Source organism: Cheilinus undulatus, linkage group 10, assembly GCF_018320785.1.
Source record: "Cheilinus undulatus linkage group 10, ASM1832078v1, whole genome shotgun sequence".
Lineage (NCBI taxonomy): Eukaryota > Metazoa > Chordata > Actinopteri > Labriformes > Labridae > Cheilinus > Cheilinus undulatus.
In genome coordinates, this window is record NC_054874.1 from 28782426 (window position 1) to 28803613 (window position 21188).

Sequence of the window (21188 nt, forward strand, 5' to 3'; positions counted from 1 at the left end):
GCAGGAGTCACTTCCATGAAGACATACTTATGCATAAATACATTAATGGCAGATTGTGGTAATGATTAACTTTTAAATTGCTTGTATTTTGTCTTCTTTAAGTATTTACTGGAATGCTTTCATCAACTATTTTATTTAAATGTGTTAGCCCTCTTTAAATTCAACAGATTTTACACTATGAAGAATATTAAGTCGCCTGTCATGAAAATAAGGCAGGCTATTCAGTGAATTATTCTTGCTTTTTGTCTCTACTAACATGTGCTTATGATCACAGGATAATTCCAAGTGCCTCCAGTAGTAATGATATCAAAATTAAGTCGACATGAACAAACTGGGGATTCTAGCAGGGACAAAATATGTCCTGTTACCTTCAGAGTATAAATTAAAGTTATATGAAACAGATAAGACACTTTGATCAACAAACTGAAAGGGAGGTTTGATCACTTAAAATGCCAAAGTATTTTTTTTTTCAAATAGCAGATGTTTCTTCCAGGATGCTTTGAGGTACAGCTTCTATTTCTATCTCCACAGTTTCCTCTGATACTAAAACAAGTGTTAAGATGGTCAAATAAGAGGAGCACTGCCTGATGAAAAGCAGATGTGCTCCTGTGTGTATTTCTCAAAAAAACAAAAAGAAAAACTTGACAGCCACACTGCCTCGAGAACACAAGTAGACACACTGAACTTTTCCATCCCTGCAATGTAAGTATTTAGTATGTGAGTATTTTGTTTTTCTTATGAACAGGCTGAAATTACTGTTTTATCCCACCTGATGAATGTCGGAGCCAGCAGCACCCTCTGCACTGTCCCCAGTGGTCCTGGGTTCAGCTCACTTGACAGCCAATCACTTTCACCTTGCCTGAAATCCTGAGAAGTAGCATGTGAAACCCTTGCCTTTTTGAGGATGAGTTATAACTGAAAAAAGTAAAGTAAGCTGTAAAACCCAGCATTTATGTCTCATGCAAGGTAAGGAAATTAAGTAATTTCCCATTCCTTTCTTTTCATGTATCAAGTCACATATATTGACAAATTGGAGAATGTGTAGGTCTAAATAACTAGAAGTAAAAGTACTAAAATGAGTAGGTTTCTGCAGCATTTTTCTCTGGTAAGGAGCTTTCTTTCTTATTAACCAAGCATAATTCTCGATTTGAATAAAAGTATACAATTTAAGGATTTCCAGTTCACACTATGTCTGAGACAAAGCAAGAAGTCATTAGAGGAAACCCATGAACATTCATCCCTGCTGTGTTATGGCTGTAGAAATTGATTCAAGTGTCTGAGGTCTTTTTCCACTGGTCAGTTGGCACACTCACTGTGTATGAAAATGTGCCAATCTTTACTTTGCAAAAACATCCCAGTGAGAAATAATAGAATAATGAGTACCCAGATTATAGTTTTTTAAGTTATTTTGAGTTTCTATGCCTTGTGCTTAATGACACACAGGAAAGGGGCCACAGGCTAAATTTGAACCCAGGCTGTTCTGCTTCCAGGACAACAGCCTCTGTACACGGACTGTGCAAACATAACCACTAGGCTATCAGTGCTCCCATATTATATCCCAGATAGAACTCTTCATGAATGGAACTAAATTATGCCCAAGGTTTTAAATAATTCAGATGAATGAGTGCATTTTCAGTGTACTGATAAATATATACTTTTTGAATAATGTTCCACAGAAAGGTCGAGAGTTTACGTTGTTTTGCAGACAGTGCATGTTTTTTTTTCTCATTTTTTTCCTGAGGGTGGAATAATGAGTGTGTCTGTCTCTGCCTTTGTGTTGGCTCACACATGACCTCATCTCCCCAGGGATATGAGCTCATGGGTGAGAAGGGGGCTGTCAGGGGGTGGAGTTTTATTATTGGTAGTAATATTATTTTGTCTGTTTATTCTTATAAAACCACAACATTTTTTGCATAAAAATATGCCTTCTGGGTTCTTTGAAAATATCCCGACATACAAAATACAGACTCTAGTTTTAATAATATAATATTTATTTGGAAATGAAGTGAGATGAATAACACCTCTGATTTTCCTTTTTCTCCATCACCACATGTCTCTGAAAGGAGACCCTCACTCTGCCTGCTGTCTGCTGCTCTGGTTCACATGCAGACTAGCACACTGACACAGCAATGCACCAATGTGGAACAAAGCACTAGAACAACCACCAGCTGGCACTAGTAGGCTAACATGTGCACCATACATCGTGCTGCAGCATGTTATCTGTGTGACTGTATTTCTGAAGTCTCTTATAAAATGCACATTTTTGCGATTCTAAACAGAGAGTGCAACTTTACTGTTGAAATTTAAAACAGACTTTTTTAAACAAATATTGCACTGGATGTTAATGCCATCCTAATACCCTCAGTGCAAAAACATAGAGTAGATTAATGCTATTGGTAGAGTAGGCTGTATATTATATATTTTAGATAAATTACCCTTTTCAGGACATGAAGATGCAGCTGAGTTTCTTTGTCTGCAGAATTCACAGCTCCTGCATCCCTCCCCCTCCTGCTTCTTTCCTCCCTCTTTCCAGCCTGCTTTCAGCACCATGGACAGTGACCTGCCTACTAGAGCTGCGTTGCCATGGTGACGCGCTGTCTGTTCTGCTGGAGCTCGCGGTGTCCTCTGAAGCTGCATGAAATTTAATATTCTGACGTACCCCCCCCCCCCCCAAATCTCACAGCGCCACATCCGCGGCACAAACACACGAGATCAATGTTTTCTGTTAAAATATAAACACTGTCGCTACCTCTGCTCATCAGTGGTTGATAATAAAGGTATTTGGGTGGTTTGAGGAAAATAGGAGCACAAATGAAACATTGGGGTGCATGGAGGCATAAATGGGAGTGGCTGATGCAGAATGCGGCAGTGCTCGTGCACGCGCACGAATATGTTTGGCCTACATCCAGAGGCAATACGTAACATGTGGGAGGGGTGCGGAGGTTCGGTGTTGTCACTATGTAGGTCACCTTGTTGCCTTGTTGTTGTTAGCGTTAACGTTATTATTTCATTTCTATTATAATTTATTCTGCGGCTCCCTGTGCTCTGCAGCACAGAGGAACGCCTCTACATGGCACAGTTACACAGAAAGAATGTAGAGCACAGACTCCATTCGGGTGAGCTATCATAGTTGCAGTTGCAAGTTTGATCCATGAGAGGTCGCTGCTCACCTCTGTGATAACAGGAGGACTGTGGGAGTGTGCTAAGCAGAGCACAGAGTTAAAGCAGACAGAATGTGAAAGTCTGCAGCTTTACCTGCAACACCAGCAACTCTCCAAAGCTCACGATGAATAAAAAACATGTAAAATAAATGACTTGAAAGCTATTGATTTGAAAAAAAAAGAGGGTCGATAGACCTTTCCTTAACTTTAAACCAATTATAAGGTAGTAGCCTATATGAAGAAACTCTGACTTAATTAAATACTTTAAAATAACTTTTTCAAGACCCATTTTAGGTCTCTTTCGCATCTACAATTTCTAACCCCTTACATTATTGACACAGTAATGTGTATTTTCAGTGCTGATTGCAAGAAAAAAAATATGGTAGTATTTCTTATTAGAGTAAATAACAACAACAACAAAAAATCTTTCAGGGAAAATTTTGAGATAAGACAATGAGGAAAACAATGCTTCAGCTTGATACCAAGAAATAGGTGACAGCAAAAGTTCAGACTTTATTACTTAAATGACCCAAAAGTTGTAAATGACCTCTGAGTGATTAAAACTAAGCAACTGATTCAGAAAAAAAACTAACATACGATCTTTTTAATGAATGCAAAAATTGAAATCAATCGCAAAATTTGGTACACTTTAATTTTGCATTTAAAGTTTTTTTTTTAACAACTTCTTAAAAGACTTAATTTTCACAAAGCTGATTCATCAGCTTTTAAAACTTTTAAGGATCTTACAGATACCCTGAATTAGTGGTAATAAACTGTCTGTTTAGGTTTGAGTTTAATTTCTCTCTTGGAGAAATATCTGTGATTTAATAAGAATATTGTTTTGTATTTTCAAATGAATAGAAAAAAAAGATAAATAAACCCCATATTCAGTTCCTACCAACGAAAGGACGGTGCAGGTTTTAATCCAGAATCTGTTATTTGAAGAAGGAAGGAAACAACATTTTTGATGTGTTTTTATCTTTAACTTCACAATAACATAAAACATATTTACATCAAGCTTGGGAAGGTTACTAGATAGCCACTGATAATAAACAGCAGAGTACACCTTATCTGTGTTATCTCATTTGTTTATCCATTATTTTTTCTTTATAACAAGTCATTTTGCTACCATGTTGATTTATTGAAACTGATGCATTATCTTGATATTGCCAAAGTTGTTTTACAACAAAATAATGTAAAAGCATTTAAATATTCATTGATATTAACTTGGGAAACATGACTAACAGATCATGTACTTTGTCTTCCAGGATGTAGATTTTCCCTTCTTTTATGGGAATCACCCAATACTCTGTGATTTTATGCAACATTAAAATTTACCTGAGCAAGAAAACTCAATATAAAAAGAGTCATGAGCATATATGGCTAATCCTATGAACATTTTTGTTTTAGATATTTGAAATAAAGTGTATATATTTATATCATATGACAAGCTCACTGCTTTTTAAAAAGAGTTAAGAAACGGAATATTATTCACAGGCCTCCAAAACTTCTTCTCAATGGTCAGTTTCTCATTTTTCTATTATCAGACACATGTGAAGAAAAATGATTGTTTCCTTCATGGGTTTGAGGATTTTCCAACCCCCCCCCCCCAAAAATCAAAAAAACAAAACACATAAAAAAAACAAACAAAAACAAACAAACAAACAAACAAATTTAAAAAAACAAACAAACCAAGGGGTAATTGTGAAAAACATTTTTTTGAAGAAAAGTGTTTCTCTTACAAGTATTGTTCATTCTTTACTTATCTGACCGTTGTAAATACATAGTTGTTTAAACACTGACTGAAATAACACATTTTCAGTAACTAACTGCTACTAAAGTCCGTTTCACACTCAGTTGCTGGCTATCATGTCAGTAATATCTCATTAGAGAAGGAAACCGCAGCACCATCGTTACAGTGACACTAGGTGGCGCTGTTAAATTACATGTCTCCGCAGTAGCTGGTTGTAAGAGGGGTTTTCTTTCATTACGACCCTAAAAGACGGGTGGAGATGGATGGCCAGACAGGCTTTTGTCTGATGGTGCCAGAAGTCTTTCATTTTTCGCATTAAGAGGAAAAGGATAAGACCAGATGAAGATTTAGACGTGTTAGAGACAGATCACTGGAGTGCTTTTGGCAAACAATGGCGAGAAGGGATTCAAAACGACGAGTGCTGGATACGTGGATTTCTTTTTGTCTGTCCTTGGTGATTGTGACTTATATAGAAGGAACATCTGCTCAGATTCGGTATTCGATTCAAGAGGAATCAAAACTGGGAAGCCCTGTTGGAAATGTAGCTAAAGACATTGGATTAGAGCTCGGCAGACTGGCGGACAGGAATCTTCGTGTTGTGTCGGGAACAAAGCAGGACCTGTTCAAGGTAAACCCGAGAGATGGAGTTCTGTTCGTGAACCAGAGACTGGACAGAGAGGAGCTGTGTGCAAAAACTGCTCCGTGCATCACAAATCTGAAAGCAGTTGTAGAGAATCCTCTCGAAATGCACCAAGTAATAATAGAGATACTGGATATAAATGACAATTCGCCGAAATTTCCTGAAGAAAATTACACATTAGAAGTGCTGGAGTCCGCCATAGTTGGATCTCGATTTCAAATGGAAGGAGCACACGACCTGGATGTTGGCTTAAATTCATTACAGTCATATAAGCTAAACCATAACCAGTATTTCCGCCTGGAGATGGAGGAATTTGGGGAGGAAGGCAAGGTTCCATTTCTAATTTTACAGAGACCTTTGGATAGAGAGCATGAAGATCAACATTGGTTGCTACTAACAGCAATTGACGGAGGTAAACCATTTAAAACTGGTACCGTAAATATCACAGTTATTGTATCTGATGTAAATGACAACTCACCAGTGTGTGGCAAACAGAAATACACAGTTACAGTGAAGGAAAACGCGCCTACAGGAACATTTCTGCTGACAGTAAATGCATCCGACTCTGATGAGGGCCTGAATGGTGAGATAGAGTATTCATTACGGAGTAAACTCAGAGGACTTTCAGCTGAGCCCTTTGATTTGGATAGCAGAACTGGCAGACTAACGGTGAAAGGAAGTCTTGATTATGAGGAAAAGCAGGTCTATGAGATTAAGGTGCTGGCTGCTGATAAAGGTGCCGTGTCTCTCTCCACACACTGTAACGTGGTTGTCAGAGTGGAGGACGTGAACGATAACCAGCCTGAAATAGACATCACATCTCTCTCAAGTCGCATCCCAGAGGATGCTCCTCCTGGCACCGTGGTGGCGTTGATGGGTGTTACGGACCTTGACTCAGGTGTGAACGGACAGGTGGTCTGCAGTGTGCCTGCCCATTTACCCTTTGACTTAAAGCCATCTCCGGACGGACAGTCATTCTCTTTGGTCACGAAGGACTACCTAGATAAGGAAGCAACACCTATGTATGATATTGAAATAACAGCTAAGGACCTCGGAAGCCCCTCCCTGTCGTCAACGAAGGTGATACAGGTAGATGTCATAGATGTTAATGACAACAGTCCTGTGTTCACTCAAAGCCCGTACACTTTTTATGTGCTTGAAAACAACAAAGCTGGTTTGCCCTTGTTTTCAGTTAGCGCATCTGATGCTGATGGAGGGCAAAATGCGGCAGTCACATATTCAATTGAAAGAAGGAGTCCTGGGCCTTCTGTAACCTCATTTTTAAATATAAATGAAGGCAACGGCACAATTTCAGCGCTGAAAAGTTTCGACTTTGAAACAGTGAAAACGTTCACGTTCACTGTTGTGGCCACAGATTCTGGAACTCCGTCACTCAGCAACAACGTCACAGTCAACGTCTTCATTCTGGATCAGAACGACAACGCTCCAGTCATCCTCTATCCACTCAGCTCCAACGGCTCTGCTGAAGGTGTGGAGGAGATTCCACGCAATGTCAACGCAGGACACTTGGTCACCAAAGTCAGAGCCTATGACGCTGATATAGGATATAACGGCTGGTTGCTCTTCTCACTGCAACAAGTCACTGAGCACAGTCTCTTTGCTCTGGACCGATACACAGGACAGATCAGAACACTTCGCTCATTCACAGAGACAGACGAGGCTGAGCATAAACTCATCATACTGGTCAAAGACAATGGCAACGTTTCCCTCTCTGCAACAGCTACTGTCATTGTCAAAGTGGTGGAGCCCAAAGAAGCTTTCGCTGCGTCTGACGTCAAAAGTGCAACAAACGATGATGAGGACAATAATGTGACTTTTTATCTCATGATCACTCTGGCCTCAGTGTCTGCACTCTTCATCATCAGCATCATCGTGCTGATTGCAATGCAGTGCTCCAAATCCACTGACTATACTTCCAAATATCTCCAAGAGACCAATTATGACGGGACACTGTGTCACAGCATCCAGTACAGATCTGGAGACAAACGCTACATGTTGGTGGGACCCAGAATGAGTATAGGATCTACTATAGTCCCGGGCAGCCATGCCAACACACTAGTGCTCCCTGACAGGAGGAGGGGCTCCACTGAGGTAAGCATCTATCAAATCTTATTGACTTTTTATCTCAGTGACATACAATGTGCTTGTTTCTATAGGGACAGATGTGAAATTTAAATCCCTGTAGTGAAATACTCGATGGGTCTTAATAGTGTCGTTATGTGCATAAGTTGTCAGATCCTATCAAGTTGTATTTGTTTCATTATCCGTTGTTCAAAAGGTAAAGTTTCATAGTGCAAACAAACTCTCGTTTAAAATAGGGTAGCATCGGCTCTTTTTCTGCCATGGTGCTGAAATTCAAAGGTTAAGTTTGTCTGGCAATACAAAGTTGTTGTTCAGTTACCTTGGCAAACCTGGAGAGTTTGATTTGGGAGATTTCAAGAAACACCAGATGCAACAACACTGACTAAAATATTGTGAAGACTTTAAGTCAAGTGTTTATATTCAGATGTCAAGCAGCTACTTCGTTGTTTGTAAAATGATCTTTTTGATAATGTCTTTGCTTTGTCTGACTGACTATCTCTTTAAAGCATCGGAAATGAGAAGAAGAGTTACTTATAACAGATAAATGTATCAGACTGTTAAGAGGTTTATAAATTACTGTTTTTGTCAGTTAATGTGCGAGAACAGCTGACCGCTGTCCATGGTGCTGAAACGAAAGGACTGTTTTTTTCTGATTAGTTTAAGGCTCTTGCCAGGTGCTATCTAGAATTAATCCGGGAGAGAGAGAGAGAGAGAGAGAGAGAGAGAGAGAGAGAGAGAGAGAGAGAGAGAGAGAGAGAGAGAATTAATGGGCTTCAGTTCTTTTTTTTTTCTTACAGACGTTTTACCAATTTACCTTTCTTTCCAATGATTCTTTAAAGAATACAGAAAAGATACAAACCATGCAAAATAGTTTATTCTAAATGACACCTCTGGGTGTCACTATCACATTGGTTAACCCCAGACTGAATTGTCCCTCCCCTTTCAAAGCTTTTGTTTCATACTGAAGAGAGCAAAGACGGTTTGGGACTCGAAACCATCAGTCGGCAGTATCAGTCTTTCCGTTTTACAAATGTGCGGTGTTTAGCGAGATGGACAAAGCTTATCCGGTTTGGATGTAGCTGACCTCTGAGGATATTTTGTTGTTGGACTGTGATGTGGATTGAAACCCAAACGCGAACAATGGGCGGCCCCTGCTTTGCTTTCTATGTGTCGTTGCTGCTGATGTTAGGGACACAAGCTTCGGCTCAGATACGGTACTCTATCCCAGAGGAGCTGAAAGAGGGAACTGTTGTTGGAAATGTTGCGAAAGATTTGGGTCTTGATATCACCTCTTTGGCTGATCGACGTTTCCGTGTCGTGTCTGAGAGTAAGGATGCAATATTTGAAGTCAACCAGAATAATGGGGCTTTGTACGTAAACGGGCATATTGACAGAGAGGAGCTGTGTCAGGGGAGTGGGACATGCCTCATGGAGCTAAAAATCCTCGTTGAAAACCCTTTGGAAATCCACTATGTTATCGTGGAAATTACTGACGTTAATGACCATGCTCCGAGTTTCCCCGAAAAAGAGCAGACATTTGAAATCGCTGAGCATACTTTACCGGGGAGACGATTTCAACTGGACACTGCTCGTGATCCTGATGCAGGGGCTAACTCTATTCGAACATATACGTTGACATCGAATGAACATTTTGATGTAGATATCCGGCAAATTGATGAGGAAAAAATACCATTCTTAGTGCTGAAGAAATCTTTAGACAGAGAACAAAAGGACAAACACACGCTACTGCTAACAGCAGTGGATGGAGGTAAACCTCAAAGATCAGGAAAACTAAATATTACTATCTATGTTCTTGATGTCAATGATAATCGTCCAATGTTCAGTCAGGAGATCTATCAGATTGAAATTCAGGAAAATGTGAAGATCGGTACTTCAGTTTTAAGAATAAATGCATCAGATCCAGATGAAGGCTCTAATGGGGAAGTTGAATACAGCCTTGGAAAAAACTTCAGGCGAAAAAACAACTCTGTTTTTGAGCTGGACAAGATAACAGGGGAGATTAGAGTGAGAGGCCATTTAGATTTTGAGGAAAGTGACGTTTTTAAACTTGACATTGTGGCATCAGACAAAGGAACACCTCCACTGGTAGGTGAGTGTAGAGTTATTATCAAAGTCAAAGACAATAATGACAATCCACCTGAAATCGAAGTCACATCACTATCGAACACGGTGTCTGAAGATTCAAAACCTGGAACAATTGTTTCACTACTTACTGTGAAAGATAAAGACTCTGGGGTCAACGGAAAAATTATTTTGCAAATATCTAACGAGGTTCCATTTGAATTAAAGCCTTCATATAAGGAAAACACTTACTCTGTTGTGACCAAGGGACAACTGGATCGAGAGCAGGTGTCACATTATGACATCACAATAAAAGCCACTGACTGTGGTGACCCTCCATTATCAACATTTAAAACTCTCAGCATTCAGATATCAGATGTCAATGACAACAGTCCACATTTTCAACAAAACCCATTACACTTTTATCTGGTAGAAAATAATCTTGCTGGAGCCTCAATATTCTCTGTCAGCGCCACAGACAATGATATCAATGACAATGCAGCCATTTCATATCATATTGTGAGAGAGGGAACTCAGAATGACATAACATCTTTCATTAATGTCAACTCTGAAAATGGACACATCACTGCGCTGAAAAGTTTCGACTTTGAAACAGTGAAAACGTTCACGTTCACTGTTGTGGCCACAGATTCTGGAACTCCGTCACTGAGCAACAACGTCACAGTCAACGTCTTCATTCTGGATCAGAACGACAACGCTCCAGTCATCCTCTATCCACTCAGCTCCAACGGCTCTGCTGAAGGTGTGGAGGAGATTCCACGCAATGTCAACGCAGGACACTTGGTCACCAAAGTCAGAGCCTATGACGCTGATATAGGATATAACGGCTGGTTGCTCTTCTCACTGCAACAAGTCACTGAGCACAGTCTCTTTGCTCTGGACCGATACACAGGACAGATCAGAACACTTCGCTCATTCACAGAGACAGACGAGGCTGAGCATAAACTCATCATACTGGTCAAAGACAATGGCAACGTTTCCCTCTCTGCAACAGCTACTGTCATTGTCAAAGTGGTGGAGCCCAAAGAGGCGTTCGCTGCGTCTGACGTCAAAAGTGCAACAAACGATGATGAGGACAATAATGTGACTTTTTATCTCATGATCACTCTGGCCTCAGTGTCTGCACTCTTCATCATCAGCATTATCGTGCTGATTGCAATGCAGTGCTCCAAATCCACTGACTATACTTCCAAATATCTCCAAGAGACCAATTATGACGGGACACTGTGTCACAGCATCCAGTACAGATCTGGAGACAAACGCTACATGTTGGTGGGACCCAGAATGAGTATAGGATCTACTATAGTCCCGGGCAGCCATGCCAACACACTAGTGCTCCCTGACAGGAGGAGGGGCTCCACTGAGGTAAATGTCTTTTAATTATTCACACAAAAATGCTACAACTCAATGTATATTTTTCTTACCGATTTTACTATCATATCCCTTGACTACATTGACTTTGTTTGCGGCAAATGGTGCTATCCTTGGTCCTGAAATAGGGTTTTCGGAACTACAGCCATGACGGTTGACGGAAAAGGGTAATATTATGTCTGTGAGACCAGAATTCCACATGTTACATGGAGAGAGTTCATTCTATCCATATTTCCAAAGCTAATCAATATTTTTTTCTTTTTTTTTTTTTAAATGAAAGTACTGTTGTTGATCACTCCAAAATTGTGTTTACATTTCTTGCTTGTTTGAATTACACTAACTTGTTTGACGTTTACAGCACAAATTTCTTAAAGTTGTTATTGTTTGTCCTTTTAGAGGTGCAGTTACCACAGCACACCAGAGAGGAATGTTGGTTTGCACAAAGCTGAGATGTAAGGCCACGAGAGGCCTTTTAATACGGCCATTCAGTAGTTGAACTCTGGGCAGCAGTTAGGGATCAAGAAGTAGTTAGAGATAGATTACCAAAAAGTGATGGATAATCCGTGTGTTCAGATATCTGATTGCCACACGGTGTCAGTGTGGCCTAGATAATGAATGTGGAGTAAACTCTTTCAGGCCCTGCCCATCTCTGGTTCATCTCTGATGGAGGTTGGGAGCTGACCGTGTTCTCATCGTACGGCTTAGTTTAAAGAAATGCGACCAATGCTTATTCGTGTGAATTGTATAAATTGTGGCATGGATCTGGTAAGGCTGTTTTGACCAATTCTGGTTTGTAATTGCCTGAAAGAACGCTTATTATTTTGCTTCATGATGGGAAAACGAGAACAAAGGCGGAGAGTGAACTGCTGGTGTCTTACCGGGATTTTGTTGCTGTGCTTTGTGGAGCGGATTGTGGCTCAGCTCAGATACGCTGTTTCAGAGGAAGTACAAGCTGGATCGCCTGTTGGAAATGTTGCCAAGGATTTAGGCCTGGACATTAGTGCTTTAAAAGAAAGGCGGTTTCGTATCGTTTCAGGACCAAATCACGCTCTGTTCCAGTTAAATCAAAACAATGGAGTGCTATATATTGCGGAAAAGATGGACAGAGAGGAGCTCTGTGATGGAATCAAAGTTTGCTTGATAAACCTGAAAATTGTCGTCGAGAGCCCACTGGAAATACACTATGTTGGCATCGAAATAACGGATGTTAATGATCATTCACCGACTTTTCCTGAAAACGAGCAGCGACTGGAAATAGCAGAGCACACTCCTCCAGGTACACGTTTCCAAATCCACGCAGCCAGAGATCCTGATGTCGGTGCGCAGTCAGTCCGGTTGTATAAGCTGAGCCAGAATGAATTTTTTGATATTGAGACCAGGGACACTGAGGAGGATAAAATTCCATTTTTAGTGCTGAAAAAGTCATTAGATAGGGAGCAAAAGGCAGAGCACGGTTTAATCTTAACAGCTCTGGATGGGGGCAATCCACCTAAATCTGGTAGCCTGAATTTAACGATCACTGTGCTGGATGTTAATGACAATCGCCCTGTGTTCAGCAAAGATATATACACTGTTTCATTAGATGAAAATTCCCCTATTGGGACACTTGTAATTATGCTGAACGCCACAGATTTAGACGAAGGGTTAAACAGTGAAATTGAATACAGCTTCGGAAAAACACAAAAGAAAAAAGTGCATGACACATTTGAATTAGACAGCGCTACAGGGGAAATCCGAGTGAAAGGGAAAGTGGACTTCGAAGACACAGAAATTTACAGACTTGACACACAGGCTTCAGATAAGGGGCAGCTTCCTTGGACGGCCGAAAGTAGAGTTATTATAAAGATTAAAGATGTAAATGATAACAAACCTGAAATTGAAGTAACATCCTTGTCAAGTGTAGTCCCTGAGGATTCAAAGCCTGGCACTGTTATCTCTCTCATCAGTGTTACAGACAAAGATTCAGGCATTAATGGGAAAGTTATCTGTAAAATCTCCAATGATGTTCCTTTTGATTTGACGCCATCCATTGAGGAAAATATGTATTCTCTTGTTACAAAGGGGCTTTTAGACCGAGAAATTGTGTCTCAATATGACATCACAATATACGCCACAGACTGTGGTGAGCCTCCACTGTCTACTGTAAAAATCCTGAATGTTCAAGTGTCTGATGTTAATGACAACAGGCCAGTTTTCAGTCAAAATCCGCTAGAACTGTACCTAGTGGAAAATAACACTCCAGGTGCCCCAATGTTGTCTATTACAGCAACTGATCGTGATCTGAATGAAAATGCAGCACTGACATATAGCATAGTGAGAGGCGATGGGCTGCAGGGAGACATGGCAACTTTCATCAATGTCAACTCTGAAAACGGAGAAATAATGGCGCTGAAAAGTTTCGACTTTGAAACAGTGAAAACGTTCACGTTCACTGTTGTGGCCACAGATTCTGGAACTCCGTCACTCAGCAACAACGTCACAGTCAACGTCTTCATTCTGGATCAGAACGACAACGCTCCAGTCATCCTCTATCCACTCAGCTCCAACGGCTCTGCTGAAGGTGTGGAGGAGATTCCACGCAATGTCAACGCAGGACACTTGGTCACCAAAGTCAGAGCCTATGACGCTGATATAGGATATAACGGCTGGTTGCTCTTCTCACTGCAACAAGTCACTGAGCACAGTCTCTTTGCTCTGGACCGATACACAGGACAGATCAGAACACTTCGCTCATTCACAGAGACAGACGAGGCTGAGCATAAACTCATCATACTGGTCAAAGACAATGGCAACGTTTCCCTCTCTGCAACAGCTACTGTCATTGTCAAAGTGGTGGAGCCCAAAGAGGCTTTCGCTGCGTCTGACGTCAAAAGTGCAACAAACGATGACGAGGACAATAATGTGACTTTTTATCTCATGATCACTCTGGCCTCAGTGTCTGCGCTCTTCATCATCAGCATCATCGTGCTGATTGCAATGCAGTGCTCCAAATCCACTGACTATACTTCCAAATATCTCCAAGAGACCAATTATGACGGGACACTGTGTCACAGCATCCAGTACAGATCTGGAGACAAACGCTACATGTTGGTGGGACCCAGAATGAGTATAGGATCTACTATAGTCCCGGGCAGCCATGCCAACACACTAGTGCTCCCTGACAGGAGGAGGGGCTCCACTGAGGTAAGAGTTCTACCAAATCTTCTTCACTTGGTTTCAGGTTCTCTATCCAAATGTTTTTCTCATTTTTGTAAATGATTTTTCATCAAAATGGACTGTGAAACTGAAGTATGAAGAATGCTGAATGAGCTTTTATTTCTGTTTACAGAGGATTTTATATTCTAAAGTATTATATTCTATTATTATTTTCTGATAGTTGTTCACATAGGAAAAAACGCCATTGATATAATATAATTTGTTTTTTTTTTTTTTTTTTTGTTTGTTTTTTTTTTTTTTTTTTTTTTTTTGATTTGTCAGAAACTTTGCTGGTTATGCTTTTGTTGATGCCATTCTAAATGACACCTCTGGGTGTCACTATTTTACACTGGTTAACCACAGACTGAACTGTCCCTCCCTTTTCAAAGCTTTTGTTTCATAGTGAGGAGAGCTAAGACTGTTAAAACTCGGGATCAACAGTCGATGGTATCCGTCTACACGTTTTGCCAATGTGCGGTACTGAGCGAGATGGACATAGTTAAGGATCCGTGGATGTAGCTGACCTCTGTGGATAATTTGTTGTTGGACTGTGATGTGGATTGAAACCCCAAAGCGAACAATGGGCGGCCCCTGCTTTGCTTTCTATGTGTCGTTGCTGCTGATGTTAGGGACACAAGCTTCGGCTCAGATACGGTACTCTATCCCAGAGGAGCTGAAAGAGGGAACTGTTGTTGGAAATGTTGCGAAGGATCTGGGTCTTGATATCACCTCTTTGACTGATCGACGGTTCCGTGTTGTGTCTGGAAATAAGGATGCACTATTTGAAGTCAACCAGAATAATGGGGCTTTGTACGTCAGCGGGCATATTGATAGAGAGGAGCTGTGTCAGGGCAGTGGGGCATGTCTCATGGAGCTAAAGATCCTCGTTGAAAATCCTTTGGAAATCCACTATGTTATCGTGGAAATTACTGACGTTAATGATCACGCTCCGAGTTTCCCCGAAAAAGAGCAGACATTTGAAATAGGCGAACAAACATTATCAGGGAGGCGATTTCAACTAGATACTGCTCGTGATCCTGATGCTGGAACAAACTCTATTCGTACATACACGTTAACATCAAATGAACATTTTGATATAGACATCCGTCAAAGTGATGAGGAAAAGATACCATTCTTAGTGCTGAAGAAATCTTTAGACAGAGAACAAAAGGACAGACACACTCTGCTGTTAACAGCAGTGGATGGAGGTAAACCTCAAAGATCAGGAAAACTAAATATTAGTATTGTTGTTCTAGACAGTAATGATAATCGTCCGATGTTTAGCCAGGAGATTTATCAAATTGAAATACAGGAAAATGTGAAAATTGGCACTTCAATATTCCAGATGAATGCCACGGATCCAGATGAAGGCTCTAATGGGGAGGTTGAATACAGCCTTGGTAAAACATTGAGGCGAAAAAACAACACGATATTTGAGCTGGATAAATTAACTGGGGAGGTTAGAGTTAAAGGCTTGGTGGATTTTGAAGAAAACGACGTTTACAAACTCGATATTGAAGCATCAGATAAAGGAACACCTCCACTGACCGGTGAGTGTAGACTTATTATAAGAATCAAAGATGTCAATGATAATCCACCTGAAATAGAAGTCACATCACTTTCAAATACAGTGGCTGAAGATTCAAAACCTGGAACAATTGTTTCACTACTTAGTGTAATGGATAAAGACTCTGGTGTCAACGGAAAAATTATTTTGCAAATATCTAATGACGTTCCGTTTGAATTAAAGCCTTCATATAAGGAAAACACTTACTCTGTTGTCACTAAAGGAATTCTGGATCGCGAGCAGGTGTCACATTATGACATCACAATAAAAGCCACTGACTGTGGTGACCCTCCATTATCCACATTTAAAACTCTCAGCATTCAGATATCAGATGTCAATGACAACAGTCCACATTTTCAACAAAACCCATTACACTTTTATCTGGTAGAAAATAACCTTGCTGGAGCCTCAATATTCTCTGTCAGCGCCACAGACAATGATATCAATGACAATGCAGCCATTTCATATCATATTGTGAGAGAAGGGACTCAGAATGACATAACATCTTTCATCAATGTGAACTCTGAAAATGGACACATCACTGCGCTGAAAAGTTTCGACTTTGAAACAGTGAAAACGTTCACGTTCACTGTTGTGGCCACAGATTCTGGAACTCCGTCACTCAGCAACAACGTCACAGTCAACGTCTTCATTCTGGATCAGAACGACAACGCTCCAGTCATCCTCTATCCACTCAGCTCCAACGGCTCTGCTGAAGGTGTGGAGGAGATTCCACGCAATGTCAACGCAGGACACTTGGTCACCAAAGTCAGAGCCTATGACGCTGATATAGGATATAACGGCTGGTTGCTCTTCTCACTGCAACAAGTCACTGAGCACAGTCTCTTTGCTCTGGACCGATACACAGGACAGATCAGAACACTTCGCTCATTCACAGAGACAGACGAGGCTGAGCATAAACTCATCATCCTGGTCAAAGACAATGGCAACGTTTCCCTCTCTGCTACAGCTACTGTCATTGTCAAAGTGGTGGAGCCCAAAGAGGCTTTCGCTGCGTCTGACGTCAAAAGTGCAACAAACGATGACGAGGACAATAATGTGACTTTTTATCTCATGATCACTCTGGCCTCAGTGTCTGCGCTCTTCATCATCAGCATCATCGTGCTGATTGCAATGCAGTGCTCCAAATCCACTGACTATACTTCCAAATATCTCCAAGAGACCAATTATGACGGGACACTGTGTCACAGCATCCAGTACAGATCTGGAGACAAACGCTACATGTTGGTGGGACCCAGAATGAGTATAGGATCTACTATAGTCCCGGGCAGCCATGCCAACACACTAGTGCTCCCTGACAGGAGGAGGGGCTCCACTGAGGTAAGAAAAATTATCAGTATTCATTGAACATATATTCATACAAATAGGATTTCCTGCGGGTTACATGGAGGAAGTTTTCCTTCCATGAGATCACCTTTCAATAGATTTCTTGTATTTGCTTTGTTAATGACCTATCTGAGAACACAGGACAGTTTTAGCTTTTATGGCCCATTATGGTTCTAAAGGGGGCGGGGTTGGTAGGCTTAAGGCTCATATCTTGGCACAATATTGTGATGCGCCATGCTTCGTGCTGCTTATTACCTTGCTCTGTCCATGGTGCTGAAATAGATCGTATTCTTTACACTGTGTTGAAGTTCGAGTTGGGATTTAGTTTTCATTTTGGTTGTGACTTTTGAAGGTATGAATGTCTTGTTTACTTCAGGATCAAAGTTATCAGAACATGATGGCCAGTCTTTGGCGCTCTCCATGGTGCTGACTATACTTTGATGTCTTTCAGAAATTCGAAAGTCAGAATTGACGTTTCATTTCAAACTGGGCCAAATTTGATTTGATCTTTTCAAATGTTGCATATTTCATGATAGAGCATTAGTATACACTTGTAGACTAGTGCCACAGTCATGATGTGACACTACCAATATGGACAACATATTTGCTGCTCTGATTACTCATCATAAGCATGTTTTAGAGCAATGCGCCACGAGCCTGTGCCGAGGCACACTGGTATACCTTCAGGGAAGTCAAGATGGGCCTTGGGAATTTGTACAGCTTAACATTATTACTACAATTACACAACGACTGAATATACTTGGTGATGAGGAGATTTTCACAGTGTTGTTTGAAGTGAGCTCGTGATGGGCCCCGTCCACACGGTGTCAGTGTGATACTAGCACATAGGGATGTGTTACAGCGTTGGCCCTGCCCCTTCCAGAACATTTGTTCAGGACGATGAGAGGAGACGATTCTGTCATCAGAAACGTCTACTGTCGTCGTTAAATTAGCACGCAGATCTTTAAATATGCGGGGCGTTTTTCAATAATATTTTGTGACTAGGGCGGTTTTCTGTTTCCAATGGACCTTTAATTGGTTATAATAACACTAATCAGCCTGACACGATGGGAGTCGGAGGACAAAGGCGAGGAGTACAACCCTGGTGGCTAGCCCTCCGTTTCTCTTTAATGTTCAGCAGCATGGGGCAGCTTTCAGCTCAGATAAAATATTCCGTTCAAGAGGAAGTAAAAGTGGGATCCGTTGTTGGAAACGTTGCCAAGGATCTAGGATTGGACATCCCTTCCTTAGGGGAGCGACGGTTTCGCATTGTTTCAGGAACCAAGGATGCTCAGTTTGAAGTAAATCAGAACAATGGAGTATTATACGTACATAAGAAGATTGACCGAGAGGATCTCTGTGAGCATGTTTCTCCATGTTTGATGAACCTGAAAATGGTGGCTGAGAATCCGATGGAAATACATTATGTGGGGATCGAAATAACAGATGTTAATGATAATTCACCGCGATTCAAAGAGGAGGAAAAAATAATAGAAATTTCCGAGTCCACTCTTCCAGGTAGACGTTTTCAGTTACCAACTGCGCACGATCCAGATGTCGTAAGCAACACAGTTCGTATGTACAAACTAAATCAAAATGAGTATTTTAGCGTTCAAATTCGTGAGAGAGGAGAGGACAAGATCCCCTTTTTGGTTCTGCAAAAATCTCTGGATCGGGAAAAGGAGCATGAGCACAATCTAACACTGACAGCTGTTGATGGAGGAAATCCACCAAGATCAGGGACGCTAAATGTCACAGTGATAGTTCTTGATTCAAATGATAATCATCCAACATTTGGTCAGGAGGTATATTCAGTAACTATACCTGAAAATGTAGACGCTGATACAAGTGTTATCACAGTTAAAGCTTCTGACCTAGACGAGGGAGCAAATGGAGAAATTGAATATTTTTTTGGCGGCCAACTTGACCAGGAAATATATGACATGTTCAGTTTAGATAAAGACACTGGAGAAATTCGTATAAAAGGAGAAATTGACTTTGAAAAGGCTGATGTTTATAAGTTAGACGTCCATGCCACTGACAAAGGGCAGCCACCAATGAGTACTGATTGCAGCGTAATCATCAAAGTGCTCGATAAAAACGACAACAAACCACAAATAGAGGTGACATCTCTGTCAAACACAGTGTCTGAAGACTCTAAACTTGGTACTGTGGTTTCCCTCATCAGCATTACAGACCAGGATGCAGGATTGAATGGTAAAGTGATTTGTAGTCTTTCGGAAAATGTACCTTTCGATTTGAAACCATCATTTCAAGAAAATATGTACTCGCTAATACTGAAGCAGCCTTTGGACCGAGAATCAGTTTCACATTATGACATCACAATTACAGCTACGGACTGTGGCCAGCCTCCTTTGTCATCCATAAAAACTCTCGGTATTGATGTATCAGACGTAAATGACAATGCTCCTAGATTTGTGCAGAATCCTATAGAACTTTATCTGGTAGAAAATAACGCACCTGGGGACACGATATTTTCTGTGACTGCTTCAGATGAGGATTTAAATGAAAACGCTGCTTTGTCCTATAGTATACTTAGAGGGGAGAGTACTCAAGCCAAAACTGCTGCATTTCTGAATGTTAACTCTGAAAATGGACACATCACTGCGCTGAAAAGTTTCGACTTTGAAACAGTGAAAACGTTCACGTTCACTGTTGTGGCCACAGATTCTGGAACTCCGTCACTCAGCAACAACGTCACAGTCAACGTCTTCATTCTGGATCAGAACGACAACGCTCCAGTCATCCTCTATCCACTCAGCTCCAACGGCTCTGCTGAAGGTGTGGAGGAGATTCCACGCAATGTCAACGCAGGACACTTGGTCACCAAAGTCAGAGCCTATGACGCTGATATAGGATATAACGGCTGGTTGCTCTTCTCACTGCAACAAGTCACTGAGCACAGTCTCTTTGCTCTGGACCGATACACAGGACAGATCAGAACACTTCGCTCATTCACAGAGACAGACGAGGCTGAGCATAAACTCATCATCCTGGTCAAAGACAATGGCAACGTTTCCCTCTCTGCTACAGCTACTGTCATTGTCAAAGTGGTGGAGCCCAAAGAGGCGTTCGCTGCGTCTGACGTCAAAAGTGCAACAAACGATGACGAGGACAATAATGTGACTTTTTATCTCATGATCACTCTGGCCTCAGTGTCTGCACTCTTCATCATCAGCATCATCGTGCTGATTGCAATGCAGTGCTCCAAATCCACTGACTATACTTCCAAATATCTCCAAGAGACCAATTATGACGGGACACTGTGTCACAGCATCCAGTACAGATCTGGAGACAAACGCTACATGTTGGTGGGACCCAGAATGAGTATAGGATCTACTATAGTCCCGGGCAGCCATGCCAACACACTAGTGCTCCCTGACAGGAGGAGGGGCTCCACTGAGGTAAGAGCTTGAAACAGCAAACAGAAATTCAAAAGATATTCTTCTCATTTTTTTTCGAGGCTATTTAATGTAGTTTCTTCAAGTGGTTTCCTCAGTCAATTGCTTTTGCTCAAAAACACGATTCAATTACCAGCAACGCGTAGCCAAGGTCCACACAGCTAAATTAGATCCGTGGGTAGTATAAATTTCCATTATTTTTATTATGGGTTTTCATGCATTTACTCTGAGATACGGAATGTCTCTTTGGGTAAATGTGAAAATGCAAGTCAGTTTTCTACTTTGCTGGATTTATATTTTCTTGTGCTTAAGGAAACTTTATTGTGGTTTAGTGTCTTGGGAATTTGAAGACATTAATGTCGAACAGAGGTAAAAAAAAGATGCTTCTAGTTCCAGGTGATCTTCATAACGACAGGGCCATCATCTGCGCTGTTCTGGTTCAAAAGAAGGAATGTTAAAAAAAAAAAAAAAACAGAATCTCTGTCCATGGTGCTGAAATACGTTCGCCCTTTGATGAAACCAACAC

The 21188-nt window shown here is 41.1% G+C and overlaps 5 protein-coding genes across 5 annotated transcripts; all 5 read left to right on the forward strand.

Moving 5' to 3' along the window:
* Window positions 1-5290: 5290 nt before the first annotated feature.
* LOC121516105 (protocadherin alpha-3-like) lies at window positions 5291-7750 on the forward strand. Its single transcript, XM_041797210.1, has one exon. The coding sequence runs from the start codon at window positions 5306-5308 to the stop codon at window positions 7748-7750; it is 2445 nt and encodes an 814-aa protein (XP_041653144.1). The 5' UTR covers window positions 5291-5305.
* Window positions 7751-8797: 1047 nt separating this feature from the next.
* LOC121516106 (protocadherin gamma-A11-like) lies at window positions 8798-11140 on the forward strand. Its single transcript, XM_041797211.1, has one exon. The coding sequence runs from the start codon at window positions 8798-8800 to the stop codon at window positions 11138-11140; it is 2343 nt and encodes a 780-aa protein (XP_041653145.1).
* An 822-nt stretch (window positions 11141-11962) lies between these two features.
* On the forward strand, window positions 11963-14389 carry LOC121516107 (protocadherin gamma-C3-like). The gene has a single exon (XM_041797212.1). It carries the CDS (start codon window positions 11963-11965, stop codon window positions 14387-14389), a length of 2427 nt encoding a protein of 808 aa, XP_041653146.1.
* A 517-nt stretch (window positions 14390-14906) lies between these two features.
* LOC121516108 (protocadherin gamma-A11-like) lies at window positions 14907-17261 on the forward strand. The gene has a single exon (XM_041797213.1). It carries the CDS (start codon window positions 14907-14909, stop codon window positions 17259-17261), a length of 2355 nt encoding a protein of 784 aa, XP_041653147.1.
* Window positions 17262-18307: 1046 nt separating this feature from the next.
* On the forward strand, window positions 18308-20677 carry LOC121516109 (protocadherin alpha-8-like). The gene has a single exon (XM_041797214.1). It carries the CDS (start codon window positions 18308-18310, stop codon window positions 20675-20677), a length of 2370 nt encoding a protein of 789 aa, XP_041653148.1.
* The last annotated feature ends 511 nt before the right edge of the window (window positions 20678-21188 follow it).